This window comes from Larus michahellis, chromosome 27 (genome assembly GCF_964199755.1).
Source record: "Larus michahellis chromosome 27, bLarMic1.1, whole genome shotgun sequence".
Taxonomy (NCBI): domain Eukaryota; kingdom Metazoa; phylum Chordata; class Aves; order Charadriiformes; family Laridae; genus Larus; species Larus michahellis.
This window is the reverse complement of record NC_133922.1, coordinates 559,988-574,434: the sequence shown is the minus strand read 5'-3', so window position 1 is coordinate 574,434 and position 14,447 is coordinate 559,988. Positions and strand designations below refer to the sequence as shown.

The 14,447-nt window shown below is 53.2% G+C and overlaps 1 protein-coding gene across 1 annotated transcript; it reads right to left on the bottom strand.

The window, feature by feature from the left end:
* Positions 1–560: 560 nt before the first annotated feature.
* On the bottom strand, positions 561–6,651 carry LOC141735006 (olfactory receptor 14J1-like). Its single transcript, XM_074567422.1, has 2 exons — positions 6,618–6,651; positions 561–1,423 (listed from the first exon to the last, which is right to left on the bottom strand). Exons 1-2 carry the CDS (start codon positions 6,649–6,651, stop codon positions 561–563), a joined length of 897 nt encoding a protein of 298 aa, XP_074423523.1.
* Between the last annotated feature and the right edge of the window lie 7,796 nt (positions 6,652–14,447).

The following is a 14,447-nucleotide window of genomic DNA, read 5'->3' as shown; positions in this document are numbered from 1 at the left end:
ATTCACTTCCCATCCCAGAGAACATGGAGTGTCCCCGTCCTCTCCTGACCACTCCAGATTCCTTTCCACATGGATTGAAATCTGCCATCAGCCCCATCATACCTGTGACAGCCTGAGGAATGTTACTGGGAGGTCATGTACCGTCTCCACTGCCCCTCTACACCAAGAAGAGAGCCTTCAACTAAGTCTTGGTGTCTAAAATATGCCAGTGCTACTGTGACATTGTTTCCCAAAACAAGGTGGAAAGATGCTTGGAAAGTCCAGTTCCTTAGGCTTCTTCGCAGCCAAAACCGTATCAAGCCGACCCAGCCATCAGGCACCACACTCAGGAGATCCCCTTTTATTGTAGAGATGCTCTTAGGGAGGAAAGAGGTGACACATGGTTCTTCAAGAATGAGACAGAACAGGAAAGAGCCTCAAGAGAAGTGCTATGAACCCAAGCAATTACTTCAAAGGATAATTATCAGAGAAAAAAATAATGGCTGAAGCCTGGCCTAGAGTAAACTTATAGCATGACACAGAGAACAGGAGGCACATTACTTTTACTGCCTCAGGATCCATCAGATGAGTTTCTTCAGGGCATCCTTGAGCTCCCGGTTCCTCATGCTGTAGAGGAGGGGGTTCACTGCTGGAGGCACCACCGAGTACACAACAGCCATCACCACATTGAGGGATGGGGAGGAGATGGAGAGGAGCTTCAGGTGGGCAACCATGCCAGTGCTGATAAACAGTGAGACCACGGCCAGGTGAGGGAGGCAGGTGGAAAAGGCTTTGTGCCGTCCCTGCTGTGAGGGGATCTTCAGCGCAGCTCTGAAGATCTGCACATAGGACACCACAATGAAAATAAAACACACAAAGAATAAACAGGCACTAAATACAATTAGCTCAACTTCCCTGAGGTAGGATTGTGAGCAGGAGAGCTTGAGGATCTGTGGGATTTCACAGAAGAACTGGTCTAGGCCATTGCTTTGGCAGAGAGGTATTGAAAATGTATTGGCAGTGTGCAGGAGAGCATTGAGAATGCCACTGCCCCAGGCAGCTGCTGCCATGTGGACACAAGCTCTGCTGCGCAGGAGGGACCCATAGTGCAGGGGTTTGCAGATGGCAACGTAGCGGTCGTAGGCCATGACGGTGAGAAGACAAAAGTCTGCTGACATCAAGAAGGCAAAGAAAAAGACCTGGGAAACACATCCCATGTAGGAGATGGTCCTGGTGTGCCAGAGGGAGTTGGCCATGGCTTTGGGAACAGTGGTGGAGATGGCACCCAGGTCGAGGAGGGCGAGGTTGAGGAGGAAGAAGTACATGGGGGTGTGGAGGCGGTGGTCACAGGCTACGGCAGTGATGATGAGGCCATTGCCCAGGAGGGCAGCCAGGTAGATGCCCAGGAAGAGGCAGAAGTGCAAGAGCTGCAGCTCCCGCGTGTCTGCGAATGCCAGCAGGAGGAAGTGGGTGATGGAGCTGCCGTTGGACATATTTTCCCTCTGCACATGGGGGCCTGTCCAAGGAGGAAAAGACAGTGAAGAGTGAGGACAGACAGGTCCGAGTAGAACCTGTTGCACTGGTCACAGTAGAGCCCCCCAAATGACCTCCGTCCGTCCAGGAAGGCGTTTGTGCAGATCCTGGTGTGATGCCTGGTTTGTGCTGGCTGAGGGTGCAATGGGGAGCAGGGGACTCTGCTGTGGGCTCCAGAGGAGTCAGTCGTGCTGTGCAGCAAGAGGGAGAGAGGAACCAGGAGTGATTGCAGGGTAACTCTACCCCCGATATAAAAGAGCTTTTGAGCACTGTCACTCCCAGGTCCCCTGGCTGCAGAACAGAGCTGGGGGGGTTGTTTTGTTTATTTTGCTCCGGTTACCCCTGGCCCACTTGAGGAGTCATGTTTGAAGGTAGAAATCCCTGGCATTTCTGCTGCCCTACGAGTGCTATTGTGAGAGTCCTGGGAGGCAATAGGACAGACCCTTAGTGCCGAAGGAGGAGAGCTGGTCTCTCCATCCGTCCTGCTCTCAGCTGCTTTTTGCCAGCCCCGCTTTGGTCTGGAGGATGATCCCACGGAGAGCAGAGGAGTCCAGTTCCAAAGTGCAGATCTCCAAACTCCCCTCCCCAGGGAAGAGCTGTCAGCTTTTGGATGCCCAGAAGATGGGGGGCCCTTTCTGGGAGTTACCTTTATCCCCACCCCATGGACTGCATTGCCTAGAGACCCAGAGGTTAGAAGAGGCCTTGGGCACCAGGGACACATCTGCATGGCAGGACCTGCAGGGTCAGTTGCTGAGCTGCTGATGAAGCCCCCACCCCAGAGAGACTGAAATCAAAGAAGCAGCAGCAGCAGCAGCAGGGACGGGTGGAGAAGCAAGGAGCAATGCCCCGATGCTTCTGCCAAGGGAAACAAGGCCAGGGAGGGACAGAGGGTGCTCAGGAGAGTCCCTTCTGCTGCAGCTACGGCCACAGATGAGGCAGCTGCTGCCCTGGATCCCACGTCCTTGAGGGCAGAAGCTCACCGGGCAGGGTTAGAGTTGGCACTGGCAGGAGGGAGAGTTCCTCTGAAGCACCGGGACCCTGCTCTGAAGGACAGCCCTGGGCACCCCTGGCTGCACACCCGCCTTCATGCCCCTGCAACCATCCCCAGGAGAAGGCAGCCACCGTGTCCTGTCCCTCTGACGGTGCTGCAGGGAAGCCCTGCTCTGCAGCACACCCTTCTCCTCCTCTACACCAAAGAAAGATCCCACAGGCTGTGGGCTACGACAGCTTTAGGAGAACCCTTCAGGATCGGCAGTGGCATTGCCCTGCAGCCTCACACTTACCGTGCAGAGGGCTGGGAAGCTTCCTCCCACAGTGAGCTCTCAGCTCTCCTCCCAGTCACGACTGCCTTCACGCTCTCTCTGCATTGATGGTCCCATCCTCGCTGCCTGCAGGCAGTGCCCTCAGCCCTGCTGCCCATTGCACAGGAGCTGCTCCTGGGCAGAGCTGTCTCTCTGCAGCACTGGTTGCCATGAGCTTCCTCCGTCCCAGGAGGTGGGCTCAGCAGAGGAGCAGCCCAAGGCATTTTAATGACCCCTCGGGTGGGTTTGGGGCAGAGTCCCTGAACCGCAGACACTGAGAGGAAGTTGAAGAAACCGCTCAAGATGACAAACTCAGATGTAAACTCCGAGGTTTCTTGAAGTGTTAATGGGTCCCACTGAGGACCATTACCAACAAAGCCTCCCCAGGGGCTCGTTAGAGCAGAAAACTGGAGGCAATAATGACAGGTAGGTAAAGGGAAATTAAAGGTGGCTCTGATGCTGAGCAAACCTGAAGGTGTTACTCCTTCGGTGTCCCATACCTGCACCTCTTTCTTTGAAGGCACCCAATTGTCTTTTTGATTTCGCCCCAATATCTCACTACCCTTACTGATATCTCTCCATCCTCCCTGGCTGTTCTGGGAAAGACAAAGCCATGGGCTGGTCCAGCCTCCCCCTGAGTGTCCTCTTGTACCACAGCACTGCCCTTGGAGTGACAGTTTCTTCTGGTCATTTCTGGTCTCAACCTCCCAATCCAAACTTTGTGGCATCCTTCCTTTCTCCTGCTTTTTTTTCCACCATGAAGAAAAGCTCCGGCATCTCTGAAACCACCTTCAAGCAGTTACAGGTTATGACTGTGACGCTCTGAGCCCCCACTTCACCAGGCTGAAGGAGACCAGGACCCTCAGCCTCCCCTCACGGGGCGTGTGCTTGAGGCCATGAATCCCATATTGGCAGAGCTTCTCTGGACACTCTCCATTCCTCCCCACTTGTCTAGAACAGGAAGCCCCAGTGAGGGGCACACGAGCCCCGAGGTGGCCACTCCAGGTTTCAGTGGAGTGGGATGACAGCTCCCCTGGTGTGGGTGACCCACGCTCCTCCTAATGCAACGTCCTCCCTACAATATGAACCACCTGTCCCCTGCAATACCACCTCCAATATAGAAACACCTGCCTTTGAGGTTTCAAAGATCATTTGGTACCAATAATGCACTACTTTTTGCAAAAAGAGATACATCTCAATTGTATTGGTTAGCCTTTATGTCTGTTTAGAATCACAGAATCTTAGAATGTGTTGGGTTGGAAGGGACCTCTAAAGGCCATCTAGTCCCACCCCCCTGCAGTCAGCAGGGACATCTTCAACTAGATCAGGTTGCTCAGAGCCTCATCAAGCCTGGCCTTGAACACCTCCAGGGATGGGGCCTCCACCCCTTCTCTGGGCAACCTGGGCCAGTGTCTCACCACCCTCATGGTAAAGAACTTCTTCCCAATGTCTAATCTCAACCCACCCTGCTCTAGTTTAAACCATTGCCCCTTGTCCTATGGCTACATGCCTTTGCAAACAGCCCCTCCTCCGCTTTCTTGTAGGCCCCCTTCAGGGACTGGAAGGCCGCTCTCAGGTCTCCTCATAGCCTTCTCTTCTCCAGGCTGAACAAGCCTAACTGTATCAGACTGTCTTCGTAGGAGAGGGGCTCCAGCCCTCAGATCATCTTTGTGGCCTCCTCTGGACCTGCTCCAACAGGTCCATGTCCTTCTTGTGCTGAGGGCTGCAGAGCTGGACACACTACTCCAGGTGGGGTCTCATGAGAGCAGAGGAGAGGGGCAGAATCACCTCTCTGGATCTGCTGGCCACAGTTCTGTTGTTACAGCCCAGGATGCGATTGGCCTTCTGGGCTGCAGGCTCACGTTGTTGGCTCATGTCCAGCTTTTCATCTACCAGTACCCCCCAGGCTTTTTTCCGCAAGGCTACTCTCTATCACATCATCCCCCAGCCTGTATTGATAACCAGGATTGTCCCGACCCAAGTGTAGGACGTTGCACTTGGTCTTCTTGAACTTCATAAGGTTTGCTCAGGCGCACCTCTCCAGCTGGTCCAGGTTCCTCTGGATGGCATCCTGTCCCTCTGGGCTGTCAACTGCACCACTCAGCTTGGTGTCATCAGCAAACTTGCTGAGGCTTCACTTGATCCCACTGTCTATGTCATTCACGAAGATATTAAACAGCACTGCCCCCAAGACAGATCCCTGAGGGACACCACTTTTCACCCCTCTGCATCTGGGCATCGAGCCATTGACCACTACTCTCTGGATGCGACCCTCCAGCCAGTTGCTTATCCACCGAACAGTCCTCCCATCAAATCCGTATGGCTCCAATTTAGAGAGAAGGAAGTTGTGGGGGGACCGTGTCAAAGACCTTGCAGAAGTTCGGGCAGAGTATATCCATTGCTCTTCCCTTGTCCACTGATGCAGTCACTCCACTGGAGAAAGCCACCAGGTTGGTCGGGCAGGACTTGCCCCTGGTGAAGCCATGCTGGCTCTCTCGAATCACCTCTCTGTCCTCCATGTGCCTTAGCATAGCTTCGAGGAGGATCTGTGCTGTGATCTACCCAGGCACGGAGGTGAGGCTGACAGGGTGGTAGTTCCAGGGTCCTCCTTTCTACCCTTTTTAAAAAAGGCCTGACTGCCATGACTTTTCCAATATCATGGAGAGTGTCTTGGCAACTTCATCAGCCAATTCCCTCAGGACTCTGGGGTGCATCAGGCCCCATGGACTTGTGTATGTTCACGTTGCTCAGGTGGTCACAAACTTTGTCTTCACTTACAGTGGGAGGGACTTTGTCCCCCAGGTCCCCGTCTTGAAGTCCTTCAGCTTGGGAGGTGTGAGGAGAGAGGCTGCCAGTGAAGACTAAGTCAAAAAGTTGTTCAGAACCTCAGCCTTCTCCTTGTCTGTTGTTACCAGTTTGCCATTCTCAGTCATCAGGGAGGGCACGCTTTCTTTAACCTAGCCACACTCCAGCCATAGGATTCGTCCCACCAGGTTTCAGTAATGCCCGCTAGGTCATAGCTTTCCAGCAGCATGGTAGTTCCCAGCTCCTCCTGTTTGTTACCCATGTTGCGTGCCTTTGTGTAGAGGCACTTCAGCTGGGCTGTTGCCTGTGTTACCTTCTTAGAGGAGATCACCTTGAGGTGTTTCACGCGTGTTTCCATGTTGACTCCAACAACCTCAGAAGCCCCTGGCTCGTCTCTGTAAGACTTTGACTATGATGCAGTGTCCCCAGCATGCCTCTGGGCAACAGGTCAAAGGCCCTTACTAGCGCCCCGTCCCCCTAACCCTGACGTGTTATCCCACAGCTGGTCACAGACAAGCCTGATATTATCATCCCCCTCCCCCTTCACATCTAGTTTAAAGCCCTGTCGATCAGCCCCACAATCTCTTGAGCAAAGACCTTCTTCCCCCTTTGAGAAAGGTGTCTCCCAGGTGATGCCAGCAAGCCCGGTGCTGTGTAGGCCATCCCATTGTCAACAAAAATGAAATTGTGGCGGTGACACCAGCCACGGAGCCATGGATTAATAGACTGGATCCGTCTGTTTCTTCCAATGTCACTGCCTGCAACTGGAATGAGTGAGGAAAAAATAACCCGTGTCCCAGATTCCCTCACCAACCTTCCCAAGGCCCTGAAGTCCCCCTTGATTGCTCTTGGTCTGTGAGTCGCAGCTTCCTCTCCACCTAAAAGGAAGATCAATAATGGGTAGTAGGCTGAGGACTGTATCAAGCGAGGAAGTTTCCTGGTGATGTCCTTCACCCAGGCTCCAGAAAGACAGCAGACTTCTCTGTGAGGAGGGTCTACCCGGCATATTGGACCCTCTCATATTACCCGGCATATTCCCTCTCAGGTCTCCAACAAGGAGACCTCCAACAAAGGAGTCACCAACGACCATAACCCTTCTTTTCTTCCTTGGGGTTGTGGTTGTGATACGGGCGGTACACCATTCTGACTGTGGAGACATCTCTGGTGTGGATTGCCCATCATCCACATCCTCATTTGACTGGCCTTCCTCAACCAGAACCTCAGATCTGTTCTTCAGAGGTACCAGGGTGGGGGACAAGGTGGGCAAGGAGGGAGTTCGCCTGCTGCCCCGACCATGAATTTCCCTCCATTCACTCTTTTCATTTAGGCTTCTGTCTTCTGCCTGACAGGGCAGGATACAGGGGTCCCTGGATCCCAGTGACTTTCTGATAGGTGCTCCTGCTTCTGTTTCAAGGAGGGCAGAGCCTGGCTCCACCAGTCCTTTTCTTGTTCAGCCTCCCTAATGCTCCTTAACCTTTCGACTTCCTCTCACAGCTCTGACACCAGGCTGAGCAGATGGTTCACCTGTTCACAACGCACACAGCAGCTGTTACAGCTGCCCCGCGTTACCAGTGAAAGGCTCTGGCACCCCCTGCAGCCTGTGACCTGGACGGCTGTATGTTCCTGTGGGAGCTCTCTCTGGGTTCCCACATCCATCCTGGCTAAGGTTGAGAGCACGACCTTCTGCCGGGTGGAGAGCAGAGCTAAACTCCATCCGAGAGGGTGATGACCGCCTTCTTGTGGTGCTCCCCGGTGACGCCCTGGGTGATGCCCATGTGCTGCGTGCTTACTCAGTGCGCAGTGACCAGGTCGCTGTGCTCCCAAAAGGCTTCTTTTATGAGGGGGGAAGTGGTCCCAGCGAGTACGCCTCCTTTAGATCTGCCGCCCGTGCTGCTGGCTCTGCCCACAGCTCCTCAGCAGACCACCCACGAGCGGCCAGTTTCCGGCACAGGCTGGCCGCTTTTCCTCACTTCAAAAAGCCCCCAAAGGAGCCCCTCGCTGGCCCTTTTTGCCATGATTCCCTTCCCCAGTGCGGACTTCCCTGCACAGAGATGGTCACCTCAGCGACTTTCTGTGTGTGCAATTCAATTTAGAATACTATTGTAAGTCTTGTGGTTGCGAGTGTCTGATTTAATTCAGGAAAGTGTCGTACCTGTCCCGTGAACCTTTCCTTTTTTGAATCTTTAAATATGTCACTGTGGTGGTTATAGGAAATTTTGATAAATCACTTTGAGAACTGGCAAATGATGAAGTATTGTTAGAATCATATGACTTAACCCCGTGTTACTAAATCTGAAATTGGTGCCACCTCAAAGTGGGGCAGGATCCCAAATCAACATTCACAACGAGACTGGACATGAGGAGAAGGAAATGTCCCATGAAGGACAGTGCTGTGACTGCTGAGGTCACCCAGAGGGAGCCTGGATCAGCGCAACGCTGGGTGTTCCAAGGACCAGGCAGGGAGGAAGAAGAGCTGTCAGGAAAGGCGAGGAGATGCCCCAGTGGGAGCAAGGGGAGGAAAGAGGTTGGGTGTCCACAGCCCGCAGGTCTTTGTCCCCTTGGCTGTGGCTGTTGTCTTTGCTACCAAGGCCTGAAAGGAGACACCTTAATCTCATGGAACCGGGGCCTCACTGCTTCCTCGCAACCCCCAGGGAGGCCGGGAGGTGTGGTGCCATTGTCCTTCACTCGGCATTGCCTACCCCACACCTCACTGCCCCAGGAGGAGCCCTGAGCCAGTGTGAGGGACAGGATCCCCCTTCCCAGGGCTGGCTGCTTGGCGGGATAAAATACATCAAAGCTTTACTCAGCATCAGCTCCACCTGCACAGTGCCTTTGCCTCCCGGTAATCACAGCTTCCAGTTGCCTGCTCGAACAAATCCATGGGGAGGCTTGGTCTGTCATGGCCCTCAGTGGGGACAATTAATGCTCCAAGACACTTTGGCGTTTGCTTCGGACTTGAATTCCTGCACAGGTTGTTCAAGCTCCTCTCAGTATCTGGCATTCCTGGGCTCAGCAGCAAATACCCCATGGGGCTCGTTAAAGTGCAGAAAGCCCTAAGGAGCCACAGCTCTTCCATGATTTTCTTCAGGGCTTCTAGCCTGGTACAGCTCAGTGGAGAGGTCTCAGGAGTCTACTTAAAGCAGAAGGTTTCAAGAAGCACTTAATAAAAAGGTAATTTTTCATTTGGAAAGGGCTTTTCATTAGTCTTTTTATTTTTCCAGAGGAAATGCTTGCAGCTTTCTCCAGCTGATACTGAACCAGAGGGTCTCCTAAGGAGGACCGGAGAGGTAGCAACTGCCATCTCCTCGAGGTCCCCCACTGTATGGACAACTTGCCCCCCCACCTCCTCCTCCCCCCCACCGTTTCTCTTGGGGCTGCCTGGGACTTGCATTCTTTTCCTACATCAGACTTGTGCGCTGAGTCTGCAGCTGAATGTTCACAGCTCCTTTGCACCAATTCCTGCCCGATTCCCCCGCAGACTTGGCTGTAAATAGACAAGGGATTCTTATTCAATTTGAACAGCCAGAAGGAAAAAATGATACCAATTAATTAAAGAAACCCAATGCATTCCTCCACTATATGCCAAGGCCAAGCCTCCAATAAGCTCCACCTTCCTCAAACCACCACCATGAAAGAAATATGTTGGAGAGATTGATAGGAAGTTCTAAATATACGCACAGTTAGTGAGTTGGCTAAAGAGACAGTGTGGCAGATTAAGTAAACTTTGCCTTATTCTTGGCCAAATTTCCATCCCAGAGCCTTGTCACCAACTCATGTCTCTAGTGATGTCCCTGCCCATGTTACATTATGTGCTTGTTAAACAAAAGTTTTCTTCTCCAGCAAACTCTAGCAAAACTCTTCCTTGGAGACAGTCTCTCCTCAAAGTCCCCTTGCAACCATACAGTGAATTGAGATGCAAGAATAAACTCATTACAGTTCCTTCACGTTAACGAGCTCCCAGGGGAAAGTCACGCAGTGTGGAGGGCCCTGGCAGGAATAAAGAGCCTTGGACGTTCAGCAGGGTCTGCTGAGGGCTGTGGCTGACGAAGCTGCTTCAGGAAATTGAAGCGTGCCTCCCTGGGGGCTGGTTGGAGCAGAAAACCAGAGGCAGTGATTTCAGGGTGACAAAGAAAGGAGGCAGAGACATCCTGTGTGCTGTAGCCCCCTGGATGTGCCCTGCCAAGCCAAGGGGCCCAGTGCTAATCCCCAGCTCGTTGCAATGGGGATGCTTTTGGTCATCACCACATGAGCTTTCCCTCTGCTCACCACCAGGGCCCATACACGCCGAGTGCCTTCCGCACTCTTGCCCCTCAGACTTGGCACGACGCAGCTCCCCCTAAGCCTTTGCCTGGACCCTAACCGTGATCCCTCACCTGCAGCTCTCCTCTGTAGCCCTTCCCTGAACACCAACGCCAAAGCTGAAACCCTCACCACATGCCTCACGCCTAAACCCAAACCCAGCTCCCTCGTCCTGTCACCAACTCAGAGATACTTATTGGAGAGGCCAAGACTGGTGGCAGCCTGGGCTGCAGTGATCAGCCCCTGGTGGAATTCATGATCTGAAGGGATATATGCCAGCTGAAAACTATAGTCAAGACCCTAAACCTTGGGAAAGGAACTCTCAGCTGTTTTGGTCACTGGTAAATGGGACACGTGTGACCCTCTGGAAGTGCAACAAGGCCACGTGCAAGGTCCTGCACCTGGGTCGGGGCAATCCCCAGTATCAATAGAGACGGACTGATGAATGGATTGAGAGCAACCCTGTAGAGAAGGACTTGGGGATACTGGTTTGTGCAACATTGGACAAGAGCCGGCAATGTGCACTTGCAGCCCAGAAAGCCAACCATAGCCTGGGCTGCATCTACAGAAGCGTGGCCAGCAGCTGGGAGGGATTCCCCCTCTCTACTCCAATCTCATAGGACTTCATCTGGAACACTGTGTCCAGTTCTGTGGGCCCCAGCACAAGAACGACATGGACCTGTTAGAGCAGATCAAGAGAATGATCATCAACAATCATGGGAGGGCTGGAAGACTTCTCCTAAGGAGAAAAGCAGAGAGAGTTGAAGTTGTTGAGTCTGGAAACAAAAAGCTCCAAGGACACCTTCTTGCAGCCTTTTAATCTATGAGGGAGGCTTATAAGAGAGAGAGAGAGAGATTTTATCAGGGCCAGTAACGACAGGACAAGGGGCAATGGCTTTACACTGAAAGAGGGTGGATTTAGATTGGACATAGGGAAGAAATTTTTCACAATGAGGGTGGTGGGACACTGGAAAAGGTTGCCCAGAGAAGCTGTGGATTCCCCATCGTTGGCGGTGTTCAGGGTCAGGTAGGGCGGGGCTTTCAGCATCCTGATTGAGTCGCAGATGTCCCTAAAAATCGGGGATTGGACTACATGACCTTTAAACGTCCCTTCAAATCCATGGCATGCTGGGACACTATGAGAGCAGATGTGGCCACACCACTGCTGAGTCAAGGGGGACAATAACTGCCCTTTTCCGGGTGTCCACGGCCCTTCTAACACCACCCCATATGCAGCTGGCCTTAATGGTGCTGAGCCTTTACCAGAGGCTCACATGGCATCCCTCAAAATGCCCAGGCCCCTCTCCTCAGACTCACTCCTCACCTCGTCCTCTCCCACTTTGCCCCTTCTCCTTGAAAAACTTGAGCAGGTTTCTGTTGGCCACATCCCCAGGTGTCTCAAGGTCCCTGTGCACTGAAGCTCCAGAACATCAGCATTTAAATTGCATGTGCAGATGGCTCATGCTGAGTCGTGGTTCCTCTAACAAGACAACTTGAGTAGCTGTACGACAGCAGAGGTAAGAAAAGGGGTTACTAGCGTCATGGATGACATGAGGAGGGTGGAAAGTGCCACTGTCACCATCTCAGAAACACCAAGGGAAGGGCCAACAAGGAAACGGTGAAAAAGAGTTGGCTCTTTGTATGGGAGGGGATGAGGATGATCCAAGAGAAGAACTTGACAGTGGAAAAAGAGTGGAAAAGGGCATGAAATCAGAAGAGAAACATCAAATTGCCTTGGTTGGGAGGGACCTTTCAGATCACCTACTCCAACCATCAACCTAACTCTGACAAAAGCCATCACTAAACCATAGCTCTAAGCACTATGTCTGCCCGTCTTTTAAATACCTCCACGGATGGTGCCTCAACCACCTCCCTGTGCAGCCTGTTCCAATGCTTAATAACCCCTTCAGTTTAAAAACTTTTCCTAATATCCTGTATAAACCTCCCGTCACACAACTAGAGGCCGTTTCCTCTTGTCCTATAGCCTCTTACTTGGAGAAACAGACCGAGCCCCATCTCTCTGCAACCTCCTTTCAGGGAGTTAGAGAGTTAGAAGGTCTCCCCTCAGCCTCCTTTTCTCCAGGCTAAACAACCCCAACTTCCTCAGCCACTCCTCATAAGATTTATCCTCCAGATCCCTCACCAGCTCCGTTGCCCTTCTCTGGACCTGCTCCAGCACCTACGTGTCTTTTTTTGTGGTGAGGGGCCCAAAACTGGACACAGTACTCCAAGTGGGGCCTCACCAGTGCCAAGTACAGGGGGACGATCACTTCCCTACTCCTGCTCACCACACTGTTCCTGATACAGGACAAAATTGGGTTGGCCTTCTTGGCCACCTGGGCACACTGCTGGCTCATATTCAGCCGGCAGTTGACCAACACCCCCAGGTTCTTTCCTGCGGGGCAGCTCTCCAGCCACTCCTCCCCAGGCTTGCAACGCTGCATGGGGTTGGTGTGACCCAAGTGCAGGACCCGGCACTTGGACCTGTTGAACCTCATACCACTGGCCTTGGCCCATCGATCCAGCCTCTCCAGATCCCTCTGCAATGTGTTCCTACCCTCAAGCAGATCGACACTCCCACCTAAATTGGTGTCATCTGCAAACTTACTGAGGGTGCACTCAATCCCCTCGTCCAGATCATTGAAAAAGATCTTAAAGTGAACTGGCCCCAATACCAAGCCCTGGGGAACAAGCATCAGGGTGACCATCTGCACACAAACATTAACAGCTGACCAAAGGGAGCTTGAGTCCAGGGGCAGCTGGAGAAACGCTGGGACTTGGCCAACAGAAATTCTTGAAGTCTTTCAAGGAGAAGTGTCCAGTCCTGCATCCCGGGGAAGAATAACCCCAATGCAGCAGGACAGGCTGGGACCTGATGTGCTGAGCAGTGACCCTGCGGAGACGGGGCTGGGCACCCTGAGGGACGCCTCATGAGCCAGTGGTGCACGCTCACTATGAACAAGGCCGGCTGTCTACGGGGCTGCAGGAGGAGGAGCGTGTGTCCCCCTGGCAACTAGAGTCACCTTCCCCTTTGACTCAGCACTGCTGTGGCCCAACGCACACAGCTGTGTCGCAGCGTGCGGCTCCCCATTTTGGAGAAGTGGAGAGGACCTGGAGAGTGTCCAGAGGAGGTCTGCCACGATGGCCTTTAGGGCCAAGTGCACGTGCGCTTGGTGGAGAGGCTGAGGGACCTGGGCTTCTCTGGCCCAGTGGCAGGGAGGCTCTGGGCACTATTGGAATAGCCTGAACCTGGTTGAAGGGTTGTTTCAGAGACAACGGATCTTTTCTTTGGTGGGAAACAGCAGGAGAAAGAAAAAATGCAACAAAGGGCAGCTTGGGAGGTGGAGACTGGACACCAGGAGAAAGAAATGCCACTGCAAGGGCAGTGCTGTGCTGCAACAGATCACCCAGAGGGAGTCGGGATCAGCCCAAGGCGTTGTGTTTCAGGAACAGCCAAGGACGATGGAGAGAGATGAGTAAAGGCAGTGAGACGCTGAGGGGAGAGCAAGACGGGGAAGCAGGGGGTTGTCTGCAGCCTGCAGGGGAAGAGGAGCAGATGTGGGACACCATAGCACAGACAGGGGTGCAGACGATCAAGGGAGTTGGCAAGGCTGAAAGCCCCCAACAGTGCTTATGTCTTTCTCCTCTTGGCTGTGGCTGTTGTCTGTGCCACCAAGGCTACCAGAAGACACCTTATCCTTACAGCACTAGGGCCTTAGCGCCTCCTCTTCCCCACCCGGGAGCCGTCATTCTGTCTTTCTGCCCTTGGCATTGCACGTCCTCCCATCACAATGCCCCAGGAAGAGCCCTGAGCTGTGCTTGTGGGGCAGGATCTCCCTTCCCAGGGGCTGGAGGCCAGGGCTTGGCCCTTTGCCTTCCTCTCACACATTCAGCATTAGCCAGCGTCAGAGACACCTCTCCATTGCCTTTGCCTACCTGCCCTCACCGCCTCCAGTTTTCCCTTGAACGAGCCTCCAGGAGCCTTTGGCAGTAATGGCCCTCAGTGGGACCCATTAACGCTCCAAGAAACTTGCAAAATTACATCTGACGTTGACTTCTGGAGAGGTTTCATCAGCTTCCCCTGTGTCTGAGCTTCATGGACTCAGCACCAAAACCACCAGAGAGGGCATTAAAATGCCTTGGGCTGGTCCTGCTCAGTATAGAAATGGGGGTTGGCCGGGCGGCAGGAATCCGTGTTCGCTGCTCGGGATGGGCATCGGGTGGTAAGCAATTGTGCTGCATCACTCCTGGTTTCCTATTTTCTTTTACAATGATTGTTATTTTCTTTCCCGTTACTGGTCTATCAAACTGGCTGTATCTCAACCCATGAGATTTTCATTCCTTTTTCTCCCTCTTCTCCCTATCCCTCTGCAGGGGGTCGGGGGGCAGTGAGTGAAGAGCTGCATGGTCTTTACCCCCCGTCAAGGCTGAGGAGTGAGCTGGCTCTGCTCATGTCACTGCAGCTTTAGGACAACCAGGAGTTTCCCTGAGGTTTTCCTGCAGGAATATGCTGAGCAGCTCCTCTGCGTT